General features: G+C 39.8%; 1 protein-coding gene across 5 annotated transcripts in view; it reads left to right on the forward strand.

The window, feature by feature from the left end:
* PHF8 (PHD finger protein 8) overlaps positions 1–20,720 on the forward strand; it is a 99,610-nt gene that overhangs the window by 44,400 nt on the left and 34,490 nt on the right. For 4 of the 5 annotated variants that reach the window (XM_067722552.1, XM_067722550.1, XM_067722554.1 and 1 more), the window contains exons 13-19: positions 502–804; positions 1,568–1,671; positions 5,908–6,086; positions 6,370–6,455; positions 6,968–7,101; positions 7,702–8,015; positions 19,437–19,532. In XM_067722552.1, coding sequence (XP_067578653.1) covers positions 502–804; positions 1,568–1,671; positions 5,908–6,086; positions 6,370–6,455; positions 6,968–7,101; positions 7,702–8,015; positions 19,437–19,532 — 1,216 coding nt within the window. The remainder of the gene's footprint in view (positions 1–501; positions 805–1,567; positions 1,672–5,907; positions 6,087–6,369; positions 6,456–6,967; positions 7,102–7,701; positions 8,016–19,436; positions 19,533–20,720) is intronic. The other variant, XM_067722553.1, reaches the window with a different exon arrangement.

The following is a 20,720-nucleotide window of genomic DNA, read 5'->3' on the forward strand; positions in this document are numbered from 1 at the left end:
TTTCAAATGTTTTGAAGCAATGAAATCCTTTTTTTCAAATGAAATCTTAATGTGGAAGCTCAATATATACAACCAATCAAAGCATAACTGCTATGAATAAGATGAAGGTGGGAGGCTAGTAGCAGAATTAGGACTAGAACCGCTCTCCTGCTCTCAAATCCTGTGGTCCTTAGAGTTGGAACCACACATTTTAGTACTCAATTATTTTCTGTCTCATGTCAGCTGCACTTGGAGTCTTTTCCTTTCCGGTTTTGACAGTAGTGCTGAGCTTTTCCTCTGCTCGTCTTCTCCTTACTCGTCAATGGCTAGGTAAAGAAATGCCACCCAGTAAATTCTTGATGACTTATTGTGCCAAAACTAGGGTGTGCATAAGTGCATATGTGGAGCATCTTTAAGCCCCTTCATGGCAGTACCGCCAGTGCCATAAACAGACCTCTGCTCTTAGTGCAGAGTGAACCCTTGAGTAAGCTCTAACCCCCTCATGTACTAACACTCTTGTAGGATATCTTCCAACAGAACGTTGGGAAGACAAGCAATATCTTTGGGCTGCAGAGGATCTTCCCAGCCGGCTCCATTCCCTTAACCAGGCCAGCCCATTCCACTTCAGTATCCATGTCCAGGCTGTCACTGCCCTCCAAAAGTGGTTCAAAGAAGAAAGGCCTGAAGCCCAAGGAATTCTTCAAGAAGGCAGAGCGAAAGGGCAAGGAGAGCTCAGCCTTGGGGCCTGCTGGCCAATTGAGCTATAATCTCATGGACACATACAGTCATCAGGCACTGAAGACAGGCTGTTCCCAGAAAGCAAAGGTGGGTGCTGGCCCTTGGGTTCAGCCCAACCCTTTTGGGTCCCTTGGAAGAGCAGGGTATAAAAAGGATAGGCTCTCCTGTCCTCCCACCTCCCTTAGGGCCCCTGGTGTTTGGCTACCAGTCCCACTCATTTAACAGACATTTATTGAGATCTTGTCTATGCTGGGCACTGTGATAGGTGCTGTGGACATAACCCTCAAGAGGCTGACAGGCTAGTGAGAAAGATAGGCATAAAAAGAAATGAGTGCAATGAAGCGTTGTGGATGCCACGATCAAGGGTATGTGTGGGACCCTGAGACACGGGAGGGGATGATTCTATCTGGGTAGGGGCGATGGTCAGGAGCTCTTCTCAGTAAACATGACACTTGAGATGAATCTTGAAATGCTGGGATGGGAATGACATTTGAGAGCATGGTATAGGAGTGGCAGGTTGGAGTCTTGAACAGGTTCTTGAGAAAAGCCCTCCTCCAGGGCTCCACCTTGCTTCAAGATTGTGGTGCCCTCCATAAGCATGTGAAGATACTCCACCTCTTTTTAGGGAACATGTTTTGCAAGATGGATAGGTTTCCCCTGAGCCAGCCATACATTCTCAGCCTTCTGCTCCTGTGATCATTTGGGTTGGGGGTGGGGGGACAGCATAGCAGAAGGCCTTGGTTCAGGTGGTTTTGACAGTGAACTCAACCAGTGAAACCAGAGGGAACTGGTCATTCTGATTCACATGGGAGTTCCAGACAGGTGACAACTGAGCCTCCTCCTCCTACAGTTCAACATCACTGGTACCTGCTTGAATGACTCAGATGATGACTCGCCAGACTTGGACCTTGATGGGAATGAGGGCCCGCTGGCCCTGTTGATGTCTAATGGCAGGTGAGGTGGGGAGAAGAAGCAGAGATGCTGGGTGTTGGTGGCAATATGCCACTAAGACAAGGCATGGAATTGGGACCTGGGGCTGGGACATGGGTGAGGGAGGGACTGTGCTTGGGGAAATAACCAGATATTATCAGATAACATTCCTTAGTACAGAGAACCATGGTAGTGTTGGGGGTGGGAAGGGGGAGAGGTCTGGAACTAATTGGCAATCCTGCGAAAAATCTTATATAAGTTCTAGAAATTTCAGCAAGTCAGTGGATCAGAACTGTTGGTGGGAATAGGAGGTAGTACAGCATACTGGTTAAGAGCATTAGTTTTTTATATACCTTTTGCAATTCAGTTTTTAGGAACTTATTTTGCAGAAATATTTGCACAGGTGTGTAAAGAGAAATATTTAGTAGTCACCGTATCATTGTAATAGTAAGCAGTTGGAAACGTTCATCAATAAAGGTTGGATAAATAAATTATGGTACATCTATGGAATAGAATGCTGTGTAACTTAAAAAGAATGAGTTTACTATCTATTGACGTGAAAAGATTTCCAAGATATATTTTAAGTGAAAAAATCAGGTTGCAAGATAATATATAGGAATAGTTCATTTTAATTTTTTAAAAAAGCACGTATGCACATATGTGTGTGTGTGTAAAAAAGCAACATACAGACCTTTTCCTTTAACCTTTTTGAAGAGGTTTAAAATTTAATTTATGTGGTTTAAAATTCAAAAAGTGTGAAAGAATACATAGTGAAAAATTTTGCTCCCACTCCTCTCTGTTCCCCAGTTCCCCTCCGCATGGAAAACCAGTGTCAACGATTTCCTTCCAGAGATGTTTATACACATCCATGCAAATAAATATATTTGTCACATATTTTATACTTGTCACACCGAACTTGTAACAGTAGTTATCTCTAGAAAGTAGAATAGGGGAAGCAAGAGAGGAAATTTTCACTTCAAAAGCATTTGAATTTTATACAGTGAGCACATATTACTTTTCTTAAAATAATTTTTTTTTTCCGGTACGCGGGCCTCTCCCGTTGCGGAGCACAGGCTCCGGACGCACAGGCTCAGCAGCCATGGCTCACGGGCCCAGCCGCTCCGCAGCATGTGGGATCTTCCCGGACCAGGGCACGAACCCGTGTCCCCTGCATTGGCAGGCGGACTCTCAACAACTGTGCCACCAGGGAAACCCTAAAATAATTTTTAACAGAATGTTTTCTAAAAGAATAAAATAAAAGCACATCTTGGCAAAAAGCTCCAGCTTGGGAATCAGACAATCCCGAATTTGAATCCCTGCTCTGTCACGTATTCGCTATGTGACTTTGACAAGCTAATTAACGTATCTGCACCTCTCTGTCCTCATTTTATCTATTCTATAGATAAAACTTATCTTAGGGTTGTTGAAGGACTAAATGAAGTAATGCATGTAAAGTGCCTATCACAGGTTCTGGCACATAGTAAATGCTTAATAAATGGTCGCTCTTATGAATATGATGAAGTTGAAGATGAAAGGTGATGGTGGTGGTGGTGATGATGATGGTTGTGGGTATGGCCAGAAGCTAAGTAGGTCATCAGAAACCCTCAAACATGTAGGGAGGCAAAGGAAGACAGTAAAAGTTACCATCTGGACACTCAGAACACCAGACAGGAGCAGTCAAGAGTTAAGTACAGAGTATGAACAGTGTAGGAACATAAGCGACAAGGATACGTTAACAGCCTTTTTGTAGGAAAAGATTGTTTTCAGATCCCAAGGGTGAGTGTAGTAGGTCTACCTGGCTGGGAAATAAGGGAAAAGGGAGTGTGAGGGCAGGGCAGATTCTGAATGCAGCAGAGCTATCCTTGTTAATTGAGAACATAGTTACTGAAGAATAAGATTAGAGAGACTGTTGAGCATTGCCTTTGTCTAGAACCCGTGGTTGGTCTGCTGGGGAAGAGAAAATTGAGAGTCCTAAGGGTCCAGCCTATAATGGCTATTGAGGACACAATGAGACATTTTTCCCTTCCTCACCAGTCTTTCTTGTGCTGCTTGTTACCTTTTTGCACCTGCCAGAGGCTGCTGCTAAGTGAACCTAGGGAGTGAAGGTATAGAAATATTTATAGATGATATGATATTATGTCTGATCTTTTCTCCAGAATAATGCCATGTTTTGTGGGGACTGAGGTGTAGATGAAACAAGATTGGCTGTGTGTTGATAATTGCTAAAACTTAGCTGGGTCATAGGTACATGGGAGTTTTTAATATTTTATATATGTTTGAGATTTTTCATTATTAGAAGTTAATAAAAGATCAGGGTTAAATAGCTACCATTTATTGAGCACCTGCTCTGTGTCAGACTCTGTCTTAGCCATTTACATACATTATTTTATTTAGTCCTCACAACAACCCTGAGGGTAAGTGTTGTTATCCCCATTTTACTAATGTGGTAAAGTGAGGCCCAGAGAACTATAAGATTAGCTACCATTGGGCCACTTGCCATGTGTCAGTCTCTACATTAGCTCATTAATCCTCCCAGCAACCCTATGAGGTAGAAAACAGCTAATTCACTAAAATCCAGTTCACCAAATGACTATTTGCTGAATGTGTCAAGTGTACTGATTTACCAAAAACTTGTTTCTCTTAACTGTAAGGCTTATTTGAGCAGTCTGTACTGGTTAATATTGTTTACCATGTGTAACAGGATTATTTAAGCCACTTTTGAGTTCTTTCTACTTCCTTTATATATTTTAACAGCTTTTTTGAGGTATAATTCACATACCATACAATTAACCTGTTTAAAGTGTACAATTAAATGACTTTTAGTAAATTTAAAGAATACGCTGCCATCACCACAATATAATTTTGGAACATTTCTATCACACCAAATAGATCCCTCATATCCACTTACAGTCAGTCCTGGTTCTCTTCCCCAGGCCCAAGCAACCACTAATCTACTTTCTATCTCTATGGATTTGCCTTTTTAGACACTTCATATAAATGGAATCACACATATGTAGTCTCTTGTGTCTGGCTTCTTTCACTTAACAATGTTTCTGAAGTTCATCCATCATGTAGAAATATCATTAATTTCCTTTTTATTGCTCAGTAGTATTCCATTGTGTGACTATACCACATTTAGTTTATCCATTCACTAGTTGATGGTCATTTGGATTGATTATGCTTTTTGGCTACTATGAATAATGGTGCTATGAGCATTTGAATACTAGTTTTTGTGTGGACATGTTTTTGTTTCTCAGGAGTAAAATTTTGGGTCATATGGTAACTCTGTTTAGCTTTTTAAGAAATTGCCAAAATTTATCCCAAAGCATGTACCATTTTACACTCCTACCAGCAATTATGAGTTTCTCCATATATTGACTAATGCTTGTTATTGTCTGTCTTTTTGATTATAGCCATTCTGATGGATGTAAAGTGGTATCTTATTACGGTTTTGATTTGCATTTCCCTAATGACTAATAATGTTGAGCCATTTATATATCATCATTAGAGAAATGTCCATTCAGATCTTTTGCTTACTTTTTAATTGGTTTTGTTTGTCTTTTGTTGCATTCTAAGAGTTACTTAAATATTCTGGATACAAATCCTTTTCTAGATAAATGATTTACAAATATTTTCTCCTAGTCTGTGGCTTGTCTTTTCATTTTCTTAATGGTGTCTTTTGAAGCACAAATGTTTTGAATTTTACCTAATCTCAAGCCACAAAGATATTTTCCTATATTTTCTTCTAGAAGTTTTATAGTTTTAGCTTTTACATTTAGATCTATGATCCATTTTTAATTTTTGTGTATGATATGAGGTAAGAGTACACATTCATTTCTTTGCATGTGATATCCACTTATCTCAGCATCATTTGTTGAAAAGACTATTCTTTCTCCACTGAATTGCCTAATAAGCACCTTTGTCAGAAATCAATTGACCGAAAATTTAAGCGTTTAGTTCTAGGCTCACAGGTCTGTTCCATTGATGTGTATGTCTATCCTTATGGCAATATCACATTACCTTGATTACTGTAGCTCAGTTTTGAAATTGAGTAGTATAAATCCTCCAACTTTGTTCTTTTTTGAAATTGTTTTGGCCATGTTAAGTCCTTTGTATGCCCATATACATTTTAGTATCAGCTTATTAATCTCTACAAAACTAGATGGATTTAGATAGGATTGCATTGAATCTGTAGATCAATTTGGGTAGAATTGCCATCGAGTGTGACTGTTTTTATGTTCACCTTCACTCTCTCTCCAGTACCAAGAGGGTAAAGAGCTTATCCAAGTCTCGGCGAGCCAGGATCACAAAGAAGGTAGACAAGGCTAGGCTGGTGGCAGAACATGTGATGGAGGATGAATTTGACTTGGATTCAGATGATGAACTGCAGATTGACGAGAGACTGGGAAAGGAGAAGGCAACCCTGATAATAAGACCAAGTGTGTACTTGTTCTTTTTCTTTCCTGCCCTGCCCATTTCAGTTTGTTTTTGGTCTGCTTGATAGACTCAAGACCTTAGGCCTGAGCTTGTTGACATTCTGATTTACCAGCTCTGTAGGCTTCCATGTGTCCTTTGCTCTAGAGATTTATTTCCTAACCTCCCTAAATTACTCGTCTGTGGTCATTACTTTCAGGAAAATTATAGTCTTATTCTCTTTCCCCTGGGTGTTTGGCTCAGATGCTAATCTTAGCTTCATGATAAGTGCATTCCATTGCTTTCTAGAATTTCCCCGAAAGTTGCCCCGTGCGAAGCCTTGCTCTGACCCCAACCGAGTTCGTGAACCAGGAGAAGTTGAGTTTGACATTGAGGTAGGGGCCTGCCCTGTTTCTAATCTTCTGCTCATTCTGGTTACATAGACAGAATACAGATTGTCATTCTAGTTGAGGGTGGGGGAGAGATCCTATGCATTCCATTCCTAAAATATTTATAAAGTGAAAGATTGTGGGCTAAGTGCTCCTGAACATATAAATGGAAGATTATACTTTAGTTGAAATATTTTTAAAATTCTTTAATATAGAGTAGAATAAAAGGCAGTGTGATGTAGCAGAAAGAGTATCTGATTTGGAATATCTGATTGTGACTTTACACAAATTATTTAACTTCACTGAGCCTTAGTTTCCTTATCTGTAAAATGGGAGTTAGACTTGCCTCACAAAGATGCTGTGGAGATTAAGATGAAAGAACAAATATTCTGCTTAGTAGTTGGTAGATACTTGGTGCTCAGAAGATATTAGTATCAGGAGTGAGACTGTCAACCCTGTATTGGGGCCTTACCAGACCAACCCTGGGCAGCTGAGGTGATATCCTTTTTCTCCAACAGGAGGACTATACAACAGATGAGGACATGGTAGAAGGGGTTGAAGGCAAGCTTGGAAATGGGAGTGGAGCTGGTGGAATTCTTGATCTGCTCAAGGCCAGCAGGCAGGTGGGGGGACCTGACTATGCTGCCCTCACGTGAGTACTGGCTTTTATCTCCCCTTTCTAGGTGTTCAGACAGCACACATCCCCACCTGCCACCCAAAGGGCTAGGTCAACCAATCAGTAGATATTAATTGGGTCATTTAAAGGGACAAAAATTAGCCAGGGCATTTGGGCTGAAAGAATAAAGTAGACATGAAATCTGTCCCGAGGTACTTAATATCTGACCGAGAGAGGATAATACGGACTTCAAGGGTAATAAGTTTGGGGGTTTTTGGAAGTTAGAAGAGGCATGGAAGGAGAGCTGGGCCTTTTCTGGGCCTTGCTTTAAGAAAAAAGAAAAAGGAAAGAATGCAGCATTGGTGAACAGGAAGGGAGGTGCACCCCTCTTTTTGCCATCTTGCCTGCTGTCTATGGAGAGACGAGTCAAGAAGGACTGGCCTTTTTATGAAAATAGTCTTTGATACTATTTTGATCTTTAGTGTGGTTTCTGGTTTTTCGCCTGGGATGGTTCTCTCCTCCTTCCTCCCACCCTGACCCCGGCAGCTGTTGTCCCTCCTCCCTGACTCTTCTGATGACTGATTTCCTCTGACAACTAGAGAAACTCCCTCAGCATTTCTCCTCTGTCCCTTGCAGCGAGGCCCCTGCCTCTCCCAGCACTCAGGAGGCCATCCAGGGCATGCTGTGCATGGCCAACCTGCAGTCCTCATCATCCTCGCCAGCTACCTCCAGCCTGCAGGCCTGGTGGACCGGGGGGCAGGACCGAAGCAGTGGGAGTTCCAGCAGTGGGCTGGGCACAGTGTCTAGCAGTCCTGCTTCCCAGCGCACCCCAGGGAAGCGGCCCATCAAGCGGCCAGCGTACTGGAGAACCGAGAGCGAGGAGGAGGAGGAGAACGCCAGTCTCGATGAACAGGACAGCTTGGGAGCATGCTTCAAGGATGCAGAGTATAGTAAGGGCAGCTGAGCACTTGAGTCCAGGCCAGGAGGGCTCCCCACTAGCCCCAGTCTCAATCCCAAATCCAATCCAGGACAGCCTGTAGTGAGCAAAGGCCTGGCCTTAAACCTGATACTTGGTTTTTCTGTGCCGTATTTTCTTAATCCATAAAATGGGGATATCTCACAGGTTGTTGTAAGAATTAGAGATGATGCTTGCACAGAGCACCTGGCACCGTGTCTTGTTCATGGGAGGCCCTCAGAAAATGGTAGCTATTATAATTAGCTATTAACCATTTTTAGCATGTCCAATCTTCGCTGCTGGTGACTCTTTTTTCCCTCTTGCCTATTTTACTTCCATTACCTGTATCATTTGTGTTATGTGTCATTCAGTTCATCCCTTGCAAAGGTTTATGATGACTTTTCGGTGGGCTTTTCACATTTAATAGATGACTCCTTTTTTGTAAAGTAAACTTTGTTGAGTACTACAATGTATGAAGCACTTTTTTGTATAGTGCAGCTGACTTTAATGTAGGTTTTTGTTTTAATATTATTTAAAAAATTAATCCTCATTGACCAAAATTAGAACAAGACAGAGAAGGCAGAAATTTCCTTTGACTAACACTCTTCCCCCTCTGAGAAAGGTTATCCAAAGGTAACCTTTGTTATCAGTTTGATGTATACCTTTTATTTTCTTGTGTTTATACCCATATGTAGACATAAATAGATAGAGGTATAGTTTGGTTTAGTGTGTGTGGTTCTACAACTTACTTGGATATCTTTCAACATCAGTACCTAGAGATACATTTCATCAATGCATTGAGATCTACCTGCTGCATAGTAGTCTGTAACATAGGTATGCCATCATATGTTTAACTATTTCCTACTGATTATCATTTAGGTTGTTTCTAATTTTTAGTGTTTTGAAAATTCTTATAAATAACCTTTTGTGCCCATGTGCCCGTTAACATTTCTGTAAGGTAGCTAGACCTGCTGAGTTGAAGGTATGTACAACATAAATGTTGATAGTGCTGAATTCCTTCCAAAAAGGTCAGTATATGAGTGGTGTATGAGATATACCTGTTTTCCCACAGCCTTACCAACAGTGGATGTTATCAGCCTTTTTAATTTTGGCCAATCTGATGGCAAAAAATGGTGTTGCAGTTTGTTTGTTTTATGTTTATTGGCTCTTCCTTTCCCATGAATTATCTATTCAGTTTTTCACTCATTTTCAGGATGTTAGTTTTTCTTATTGATTTGTAGGAGTTCTTTATGTATTCTAGATTTGTTGGAGTGTTTTTTATATATTCTGCAAGTATTGAAAAATATTTTCTCTTAGTCTGTTGTTTGTATTTTAATTTTACTTATGGTATCTTTTAGCATGTAGTAGATTTCAGTTTTTACATAGTTGTCTTTATCAATTTTCTTTTGTATTTTATGTTTTGTGTAAGAAGAATTTCTTATATTTTCACCTAAAACTTGTACAGTAGTTAAAATTTTAGCTTTTTTTCTGGAATTAGGTTTTGTGAATTGTGAGAGGTAAGAATCTGTATTTTTTCCCACATGGATAGTCATTTTCCCCAATACCATTTATTGACTAGTTCATCAATTATCCTCCTGATTTGAAGCTCCGCTTCTGTCCTAAACTAAATTCCCATATATATATGGATTTGTTTTTCTTTTTTCCTTTTTTTTTGGGGGGGGGGGTGGGTCGCGCTGAGCGGCTTGTGGGATCTTAGTTCCCGACCAGGGATTGAGCCCACCCCCTCGGCAGTGAAAGTGCAGAGTCCTAACCGCTGGACTGCCAGGCAATTCCCTGGGTTTGTTTTTCTACTCTGTTCCCAGTTCTGTTCCTCAATAGCTATGTAACCTTGGGCAAGCTAATTAACCTCTCTGTGATAATAGTACCTACCTCATAGGTTGTTGTGAGGATTAAATGAGTTATACATAAAGCACTTAAAACATTGCCCAGCACATGGTAAGTGCTGTGTGTTAGATGTTATTAATATTCTGTTCCATAAGACCACCTTGTCCACTCATGTGGCACTACCTCATAGGTTAGTTACTCTAGACCTTGTGTCTGGTAGGGCAGATTCCCCTCTGCATAACTTGCTTTGGACCTGAGGAGAATACAGATGTTCAGCAAGCCCATCATCTCTGGGTTGAGCTGTGATTGGTCTTAGTTTGTTGCCAAGTTTCCCTGGCTATCCATCTTACCTTCAGCAGACAGTCACATTGACCTATAGCCAAGGCATCTGGACCTGGTCTCACTAGTCCTACCTCAGGACAAACAACTCACTCAACCTCTGTCTGCTTCCCCCTATCCCTGCTTTGCCCAGCAACACTAGAAAGGCAGTTTAATGAGGAGGTACCCAACTACTTGTTTTTATTTTTCCAGAATTTCTAGGCCATTATTGAGCTTTTTCTAGTCCAGATGGATTATAGAATCAACTTGTCAAACTCCATGAAAAATCCTATTAGGATTTTTTATTAAGATTGCATGGCATTTGCAATTTATGGATTAATTTATGGAGACTAACATCTTTCATCAGAGCCCTTTCTGCTACAGTGGGATATACACATTTCTGAAAAATATCCTGAAGATTTGTACACTAAAAATAATAGGGCTTACAAGAAAAAGAAAGGGGTATACCCCTCAAAATCTCTGTGGCTTTGAAGCCAAAACACTGGCCCAGATAATGACAGTCCTAATAGTAATCCTTGCCTGGTTAGAGCCCATCGGCATTTGCACCCAGCATTGTAGTCAGTGGATCCTTTGTAGCCCTAAACTCTGCCTGGGCTCAGGTTCCTCCTTCCAGATGTTGGTTCTTGAGGGCATTTGCTTACGATAAATAGCAGCTTTATCAAATTAAAATCTGATCCAGAGCCTAGTCGTCAACAGTCTTTTGTTGTTGTTGTTTTTATTTTTTTAAATTATTTATTTATTTTTGGCTCTGTTGGGTCTTCGTTGCTGTGCACGGGCTTTCTCTAGTTGTGGTAAGCAGAGGCTACTCTTTGTTGTGGTACGTGGGCATCTCATTGTTGCGGGTGGCTTCTCTTGTTGCGGAGCACAGGCTCTAGGTGCGCGGGCTTCAGTAGTTGTGGCGCACGGGCTCAGTAGTTGTGGCTCGCGGGCTCTAGAGCGCAGGCTCAGTAGTTGTGGCACACGGGCTTAGTTGCTCCGTGGTATGTGGAATCTTCCCGGACCAGGGCTCAAACCTGTGTCCCCTGCATTGGCAGGCGGATTCTTAACCACTGCACCACCAGGGAAGTCCTTTGTTGTTTTTAAACACAGGGGAAAGTGTCTTCACAACGTCTTCAGCTGCACTCTCCACCATCCTCCTCTCCCAACAGAACTTAATTTTGTAGAAAACAAAGCCACCATTTACCCTTCCTCTGACGGGAGGCACTATTGCAGGATTTTTAGCTTTTGTGTGTAGGTCTTCATATATAGCTAAGGTTTTCTCTGAAATATGAGAAAACTCACCACTGATTGGTTAAAAACAACATGCCAGGGAAAATTGCTTTTGAACCAGTGCAACTTCTGGATGACATTGCTATCATTCTGCCATTTACCTTTGAGCAGCCACAAAACAGGCCATCTTGTCCTTCTGTCTTCAAACATGGTCTGCTATTTATTCAGGCTTTCTTATATATCTCTTCTTCAGTTTATTACTAGGTATTTTATTTTATAGTTTCATTCCTATTGAAAATGGCATCTTTTTATCTATTATATTTTCCAATTGGCTGTTGCTAGTATGCAGGAAAATAGTTGATTTTTCTATATTGATCCTGTGTTGGATTGCCTTATATGCTCTTATTAGTTCTGTTAGTTTTTCAGCTAATTGTCTTGGGCTCTTGAGGTAGGTGATCTGTGTCCCCTATCTTAGTTTGCTAGGGCTGCCATAACAAAATACCACAGACTGGTTGGCTTAAACAACAGAAATTAATTTTTTCACAGTTCTAGAGGCTAGAAGTCCAAGATCAAAGTATTAGCAGGGTTGCTTTCTCCTGAGGCCTCTCCTTGGCTTGCAGATGACCTCCCTCTTGCTACTTTTTCACATGGCCATCCCCTGTGCACATGGGCCCCTGGTGTCACTCTCTATATCCTAATCTCTTCTTAAAAAGGCACCAGTCAGATTGGCTTAGGGCCTATCCTAGTGGTCTCATTTTAACTTTCTTTCAAAGCCTTATCTCCAAATACAGTCGTATTCTGAAGTACCGGGGATTAGGAATTCAATATATTTTGGGGCGGGGGCACAATTAGCCCATAACACCCCCTTTCTTTCTGGTATTCATACCTCTAGATTTTCCTAGTTTTATTACAGTGTTGAGTAGTAATGGTGATAGGGGGCATCCTTGTGTTGTTTCTGACTTTAAAGGTAATGCTGCTAGTGTTTGTCCACTCAGTATGTAGGGCTCTGTAGGTCTCTGTTAGACTACTGTCATGAAGTTCAGGGGAGTTTGAGAAGTTTTTGTTTGTTTTAAAATCCAGAGTGGAATTGGGTTTTATCAAATGATTTTTGGGCATCTTTTAATATAAACACATAGTTTTCTGTTAATTTGCTAATGGTGATTTACATTAGTAGAATTACTGGTTTTGAATTGATATTTCCTTCTTGAAATTAGCTGTATTTGGTTGTGGTGTTTAACATAGTTTGTCTAGTTTATTTGATGATTTACTAATTATCTCCAGTGTTTGGTGTTTGTTTACTGTTAATTTCTGGTTTTATTTTATTCCTTTTTCTTAATGTTCTTTGTACAACATCTTGAGTTGAAAGCTCTGTTCATTTATTTTCAGTCTGTTTTCCCTTTTGATAAAGGGTTTTGTGTGTGTGTGTGTGTGTGTGTGTGTGGTATGCGGGCCTCACACTGTTGTGGCCTCTCCCATTGCGGAGCACAGGCTCCGGACGCGCAGGCTCAGCAGCCATGGCTCACAGGCCTAGCCGCTCCACGGCATGTGGGATCTTCCCGGACCGGGGCACGAACCCGTGTCCCCTGCATCGGCAGGCAGATTCTCAACCACTGTGCCACCAGGGAAGCCCGATAAAGGGTTTATTTTTTAAATTAACATTAAGTAAAATTGGCTTTGTTGGTATACACATGCTTAGATTCTTGTAACCACCATCACCACCACCACAATGAGTAGAACACAGAACCCCTCCAGAGTCCCTTATGTTATCCCTTAGTAGTCATGCCCTCCCTCTACCCCTAACTCCTGGCAACCACCATTCCCCATCACTGTGATTTTGCCTTTGCCAGAATGTCATATAAATGGAATTATACAGTATGTAATATGTTGAGACTGGTATCTTTTACTTAGCATAATGCCTTTAAGATTCTATCCATGTTGTTGCATATCAATAGCTTGTTCTTTTTTGTTGAAGAATAGTTTTCCATTGTATGGATCTACCACAGTTTTGTTTTGTTGTTTTGGGCTTTTTTGGCTTGCCATGTGGCGTGTGGGATCTTAGTTCCCTGACCAGGGATTGAACTCATGCCCCCTGCAGTGGAAGCACAGAGTCCTAACCACTGGACCGCCAGGGAAGTCCCACTACCACAGTTTCTTCATCCATTTACCCACTGAAGGACATTGGATTGTTTACAGCTTCGGGCGATTATGAATTGAGCTGCTGTGAATATTTGTAAGCAGGCTTTTGTGTGAACATGAGTTTTTATTTCCCTAGGATAAATACCTAGGAATGGGATTCCTGAACAACGTGAGCAGTGGATGCTTTAACTTTATTGGAAACTGCCAAACTGTTTTCCAGTGATTGTGCCATTTTACATTCCCACCAGCAATGTGTGAGAGTTCTAATTGCTCTGCATATTCATCAGCACTTGGTATTGTCAGTATACTTATTTCAGTCATCCTAATAGGTGTGTAGCAATATCTCATTTAGTGGCTCATCTGATGGCTAATGATGTTGAACATCTTTTCATGTATTTATTTGCCAGTCATATACTCTTTTTTGAAATGTCTAAACAGACACTTTGAACAACTGCTGCCTTTTAAAACATTAGGTTGTTTCTTAACTGTTGAGCTTTGAAAGTTCTTTATATAGTCTGGATTCAAGTCTCTTGTCAGATAAATGATTTGCAAATATTTTCTCCCAGTCTGTGGCTTGTATTTCATTCTCTTAAGACTTTCTTTCTTAAAGTAAACACTTTCACTTTCTAGAAAGTCCAGTTTATCAGTTTTATCTTTCATGGCTTATGCTTTTAGTGTCTTATTTAACAACTCTTTCTGTAAACTCAGGGCACAATTTTCTCCTTTTTTTTCACCTAAAAACTTTATGGTTTTAGGTTTTACATTTCTATCCATGTTCCATTTTGACTAAATTTTTACATAAGGTATGATGTTTAGATTGAGGTTCACCTTTTTTTTTGCATATGGATGTCCAATTGTTCCAACAGCATTTCTTGAAAAGACTATTTTTTATTTTATTTTTCTATTGACTCGCATTTGTACCTTTATCAAAAATCAAATGACCATATTTGTGTGGCTCTGTTTCTGAATTGTTCTTTTCCATTGATCTGCGTGTCAATCTCTTTGTCAATACCTTACTATCTTGATTACTGAAGCTTTATTAATTCTTAAAATCAAGTAATATGATTTCTTCAATTTTGCCTTTCCATATAAATTTTAGAGTCAGTTTGTCTGAATCCACAACAATTTCTGCTAGGATTTTGGTTGGAATTGTGTTAAATACATAGATCAATTCAGAGAGAATTGTGATCTTCATTTTTTATCGAGGTACAAGTCACATTACATATAATTAAACATTTTAAAGTGTACAGTTCAGTGGCATTTTAGCGCATTCACAATGTGGTGCAACCACCACCTCTGTTTCCAAGATATTTTCATGGGCCCAGAAAAATACCCGGGATCCATTAAGTAATTGTTCCCCATGCTCCCCCCTCCCCTCATACCCTGGTAACCACTAATTTGCTTTTTGTCCATATGGATTTGCCTGTTTGGGATATGTCATATAAAGTAATCATATAGTTTGTTACCTTTTGTGTCTGGCTTCTTTCACTTACCATGTTTTTAAGGTTCATCCAAGTTATAGGCTGTATCAGTATTTTGTTGCTTTTTATGGTTGACTTAGTATTCCATTGTATGGTTATACCACAATTTATCCATTCATCTGCTGATAGACATTTGGGTTATTTCCACCTTTTGGCTGTTATGAATAATGCTGCTGTAGACATTTTTGTGCATGTTTCTGTGTGGACACATGTTTTCATTTCTCTTGGGCATATACCTAAGAGTAGAATTGCTGGGTCATATGATAATTCTGTGTTTAACTCTTTGAGGGACCAGCAAACTGTTTTACACAAGGACTGCAAGAGAATTGTCACCTTAGGTATATTGAATCTTCTAATCTGTGTACATGGTATGTTCCTCCATATTTACTCTTTAAAAAAGTTTCTTTCATCAGTGTCTCATAGTTTTCAGCATACAGGTTCTACACATGTTTTTTGTTGGATTTATCCCTGAGTTGCATATTTTTTGGAGATACTGTAAATGGTACCTTTCTTAACCTTTGGTTTCCAACTGTTTATTGCTAGTATATATAAATATGATTGATTTTTGTGTGTTGACCTTGTATCTTGCAACCTTGGTAACTCACTTATTAGTTCTAGGAATGTTTTGTATGTTCTTGGTATTTTTTTGTCTAGATGATCATGATCATGTCATGTGCAAGTAGGTACAGTTTTATTCCTTTCTTTCCAATCTGTATGTCTTTTTTCCTTCTTGCCTTTTTGTTCTGGCTAGGATTTCAAGCACGATGTGGTGAGAGTGAACTAACACCCTTGCCTTGTTTCCAATCTAAGGGGGAAGGCATTTAGTCTTTTCATTATTGTGATATTATCTGTATAGGTTATCAAGTTAAGGAAGTTCACTTCTATTCCTATTTTGCTGAGAGTTTTTTTTTTAAATGAATGAATATTGAATTTTCCCAATGTTTTTATTCCACCAGTGGATATAATCATGTGGTTTTTTCCCTTTAGTCTGTTAATATGGTAGGTTACATTGACTGATTTTCAAATATCAAACCAGAATTGAAATCACAGGATAGACCTTAATTGCTCATGGTGTATTATTCTTTTTATATATTACTGGATTTGGTTTACTAGTATTTCACTGAGGATTTTTGTGTCTGTGTTCATGAGGGATATTGGTCTATAATTTTCTTTTCTTGTACTGTCTTTAGTTTTGGTATCAGGGCAGTCAGTGCTGGCCTCAAAGAATGAGTTGGGAAATGTTCCCTTCTCTTCTGTTTTCTAGAAGCGATTATGTATAATTAGTGGGGTTTTTAAAATGTTTAGTAGAATTTTTGTGTGAAACTACCTGGGCCTAGGGATTTCTTTTTTAGGCTTTAACTATGGATTTATTTTCTTTAGTAGATATAGGATTATTCAGGTTTCCTATTTCATCTTGGGTGAGTTTTGATAGTTCATGGTATTCAAGGAATTGGTCCGTTCTAGCTAAGTTGTAGAATTTATGAGCATAGAGTTGTTTGTAGTATTCCCTTATTATCCTTCTAATATCTGTGAAGTCTTTAGTGACATTATTTATCTGATGTTATTTTATTTTTTATTCTTTTTATTTTTATTCTTGATGTTAGTAATTTGTGTCTTTTTCTTTGTCATTCTTGCTGGCATCTTATCAATTTAATTGATCTTTTCAAAGGACAGTTTTTTAAAATTAATTTTTATTGGAGTATAGTTGCTTTACAATGTTGTGTTAGTTTCTACTGTACAGCAAAATGAATCAGCCATACATATATACATATATCCCCTCCCTTTTGGACTTCCTTCCCATTCAGGTCACTACAGTGCATTAAGTAGAGTTCCCTGTGCTATACAGTATGTTTTCATTAGTGATCTATTTTATACATAGTATCAATAATGTATATGTGTCAATCCCAATCTCCCAATTCCTCCCACCCTTTCTCTTTCCCCATTGGTATCCATACATTTGTTCTCTACGTCTGTGTCTCTATTTCTGCTTCGCAAATAGGATTATCGATACCATTTTTCTAGATTCCACATATGTGTTAATATACCATATTTGTTTTTCTCTTTCTGACTTACTTCACTCTGTATGACACTCTCTAGGTCTATCCATGTCTCCACAAATTACCCAATTTCGTTCCTTTTTATGGCTGAGTAATATTCCATTGTATATATGTACCACATCTTCTTCATCTGTTCCTCTGCTGATGGACATTTAGGTTGCTTCCGGAGACATGGTTATTTTTGATCATATTTAAGACAGTTGATTTAGAGTCTTTGTATAGTAAGTCCAATGTCTGAGCTTCCTCATGGACAATTTTTATCAATATTTTTCCTGTAAATGGGACATAATTTCCTGTTTCTTTGCATGCCTTATAATTTTTGTTTGAAACCTAGACCTTTTGAATATTATAATGTGATAACTCTGGAAGTCATATCTTCCTTCTTCCCTAGAGATTGCTGTTGTTGCTTATGGTGAGCTACAGTTATCTATTTATTTAATGACTTTCCAAATGAGTTTTTGCAAATACTGTGTTCCTTGTTGTGTGTGGTCACCGAAGCATCTGTTCCATTGCCTCAGCAGTCAGCTGAGATTTCCTGACAGAATTTTCCTTAAATGCCTTAATTAAGCAGGCTTTTTCTTTGTTAAGCATCCCCTTTGTTGTTACAAGTTTTTGATTGGATTCCAGAGTCCCCAAAAAGCTGATTATTGTAGTTTTTGACAGCTTAATGGTTGCTTCAGTGGAGGGACAGATCCTTGGAGCTCCCAACTCCATCATTTTTGGAGGAGGCATCACTCCTCCCACCCTTGTATTTTTTTTTTTTTTTTTTTTTTTGCGGTACACGGGTTCAGCAGCCATGGCCCACGAGCCCAGCCACTCCGCGGCATGTGGGATCTTCCTGGACCAGGGCACGAACCCGTGTCCCCTGCATTGGCAGGTGGACCCCCAACCACTGCACCGCCAGGGAAGCCCTACCCTTGTATTTTTAATATGCGTATTTTAACTTGTATTTTCTTTAAATGTCTAAAATTAATTATTATCTACATCTTATTCCATCTTGAATAAGACATGAACCTTAGAATGAAATTCCTTTTGTATGTTACTTTATACCTGTTATCTCTCAATCCTCAGAACTTTGCAAGGCAGGTTCATCTACTATTTCAATTTTATGGGTGAAGGTAGTGAGACTTACAGTTCTCCTAGGCTACTAAGCTAGTGGGTCAGTCCAGGATTTCAAAGTAATTGTCTAATCCTGAGACTCAAGGTCTTTCTACCATACTACACTTCTTTCCTTTAGGTGGAAAAACCTTTCAAACCCAACAAAATAACATTGACAGCCATTAGTCTAGTAGGGATGGAACCTTTCTCAAACAACTGTTACCAGTAGTCATTTCTTTCTAGGGACAATTAATAAATTCAAAAAAAAATTTTTAATGAGTCAAAGAGGTGTTTTACTTCTTTGCTGAAGGAGGCAGGCCTGAAAAATGGACTCATTTTCCTACAGAGAGACCCTTCTGGAAGGAAGTGGGAGACTGGATTCCTCTGATGAAGTAGAATTCTAGAGAAGTTTGAAGCTGATCAGTAGGAGGAATGGGAGTAGTCATTAGGAGGAAATATTCACTCTCACTTTGCTTCTCTTTTAGGTTTAGCAGTAGCAGAGTTTGACCTCATCAGTAGGACCTTTCTAGACCATTTTCCTATTAAACTGTATAGGTGTTGCATGTGTATGATAAAACTGGATGTTTCTATGTATTTATATAGGTTGAAATACTTATATATGTGTGTTTTGTCATTCGCATCATTCAGTTATAATAATCTTGTTCCCAATTCAGCCTAAGTGGTCTTTTTGTTTCCTTTGTGTGAATGTGTGAACCATTTCTTTTTCCATTAATTCAGCAAACACTTACTGAGCACCCACTCTTCATTATGTTCAGCTCCCTTAGTTTAAAATCAAATAATACATATCCTTGCCCTCACAGTAAATTGGGGATGACATTTACTAATCATCTCTTAAATACTATATAACAACTCCAATAGAGGTATGCACAGAATACTGTGGAGAGTTGAGAACGCATCTGAATGAGATTAAGAGAAGAGGGAAGGCTTCTTTAGGATGTGAATCTAAAGCTGAATTTTGTACAGTCATTAACTCATGAAGTTACTCACTAAATGGATGTTGGGTGAGTGAAATCAGAGTTAGGTGATGCTGGGAGAAGGACATTTGCAGCAAGGGTACAAAAGTAGAAAGACATGAAAAGTATGTGGCATATTCAAGAATTCCTACAGTTGAGTATGGATTAAGTAAAGGGTCCACTTGTAGGGGGGTGGGAGGAGCTCAGGTAGGTATCATTCTGTCATCACCCTTCTGGATGAGATCTCATTTTACCCTGCTTTTCCCTCTCACTGCAGTTTACCCTTCCCTGGAATCTGACGATGATGACCCTGCTTTGAAATCTCGACCCAAGAAAAAGAAGAATTCAGATGATGCTCCATGGAGTCCTAAAGGTGATCCAGTATTCTGTCCTTAAACTCTGTGGGGGTGGTTGGGGGGAAAATATGTCCCATTGGCTAGGTGGGACATTTAATATAGGAAGACACTCATTTGTTTATTCAGCAAACATTTGTTGAGTGCCTGCTGTATGCCAGGTACCATGTTAGGTGCTGGAGCAAAAATAATCAATAAGACACAGAGTTCGTGCACTCAGGTCAGCAAAATCAGAGGTAATGGAGCATGTTGCTTTTGATATTACATGGCTTGAGATGAAAAGAGGAAGACCTTGAGCAGATTTCAGCAAGCAGTCTAAGGCTCCTGAGAACATTCTGCTACCATCATCCCAGCCCTTTGATAATAATATTGTCAAAGGAGGGAAATTCTGCTAACTGTTGAGCTCTACAAGGCCCAAGACTCCTTAGATTATTACCTGTACTGGCTGAGAGGCCATCTCTGAGGAGGGAAGAATGAATGAGTTTTGAGATGAATATGGAATTTAGAGGGTAATAAAAGAATTTTATTCATCTCCCTGGCTGGGTGGTTTTTTCATTGGAGGGTATGTCAGTTGGCTTTTGCTGAATCAAACTATCTAAAACTTAGTGTCTTAGAACAATGGTTGATCATTTCTCATGATTCTGTAGGTTGGCAGAACTATTGTTCTAGTCTGGACCAGATTGCCTGGGGCTGGATGGTCTAAAAATATCTCCTTCAGGTGTCCAGGACCTAATTTGGGGTGTCTGGGGCCTCTCTCCATGTGGTCTTTCACCCACCTGAAGGCCAGCCTAAGCTTTTTCACAAGGTAGCAGAAGGGTGTCCAGCAGCAAGAGAGGACAAGCCCAATATGCAAGCACTTTTCAAGCCTCTGTTGTGTCATGTTTTCCATTGTCCCATTGCCAAAGCAAGTTACATGGCCAAGCCTTGATTCCAAAAGTGGAGAAATAGATTCTATCTCTTGGGAGTGGGAACTGCAAAGTTTTCCTATGCACACAAGGACATGTGAGCAAATTGAGAGCCATTACTGCAACAGTCTGCCACAGAGGGTGCTGGCATCGCAGTACCCCTGTGGTTCCCCAGGAAATAAAGGGCGTGCTGTCCCCACCCAGCCTTATTTGACCTTTCTGGTATTTGCTTGGGATTGGAGGAATGGGGTGGCAGGGCAGTCCTGAAAAGTGTTCTCTTAGTGAGTCAATCAGCAAATGTTT

This window comes from Pseudorca crassidens, chromosome X, assembly GCF_039906515.1.
Source record: "Pseudorca crassidens isolate mPseCra1 chromosome X, mPseCra1.hap1, whole genome shotgun sequence".
NCBI lineage: Eukaryota > Metazoa > Chordata > Mammalia > Artiodactyla > Delphinidae > Pseudorca > Pseudorca crassidens.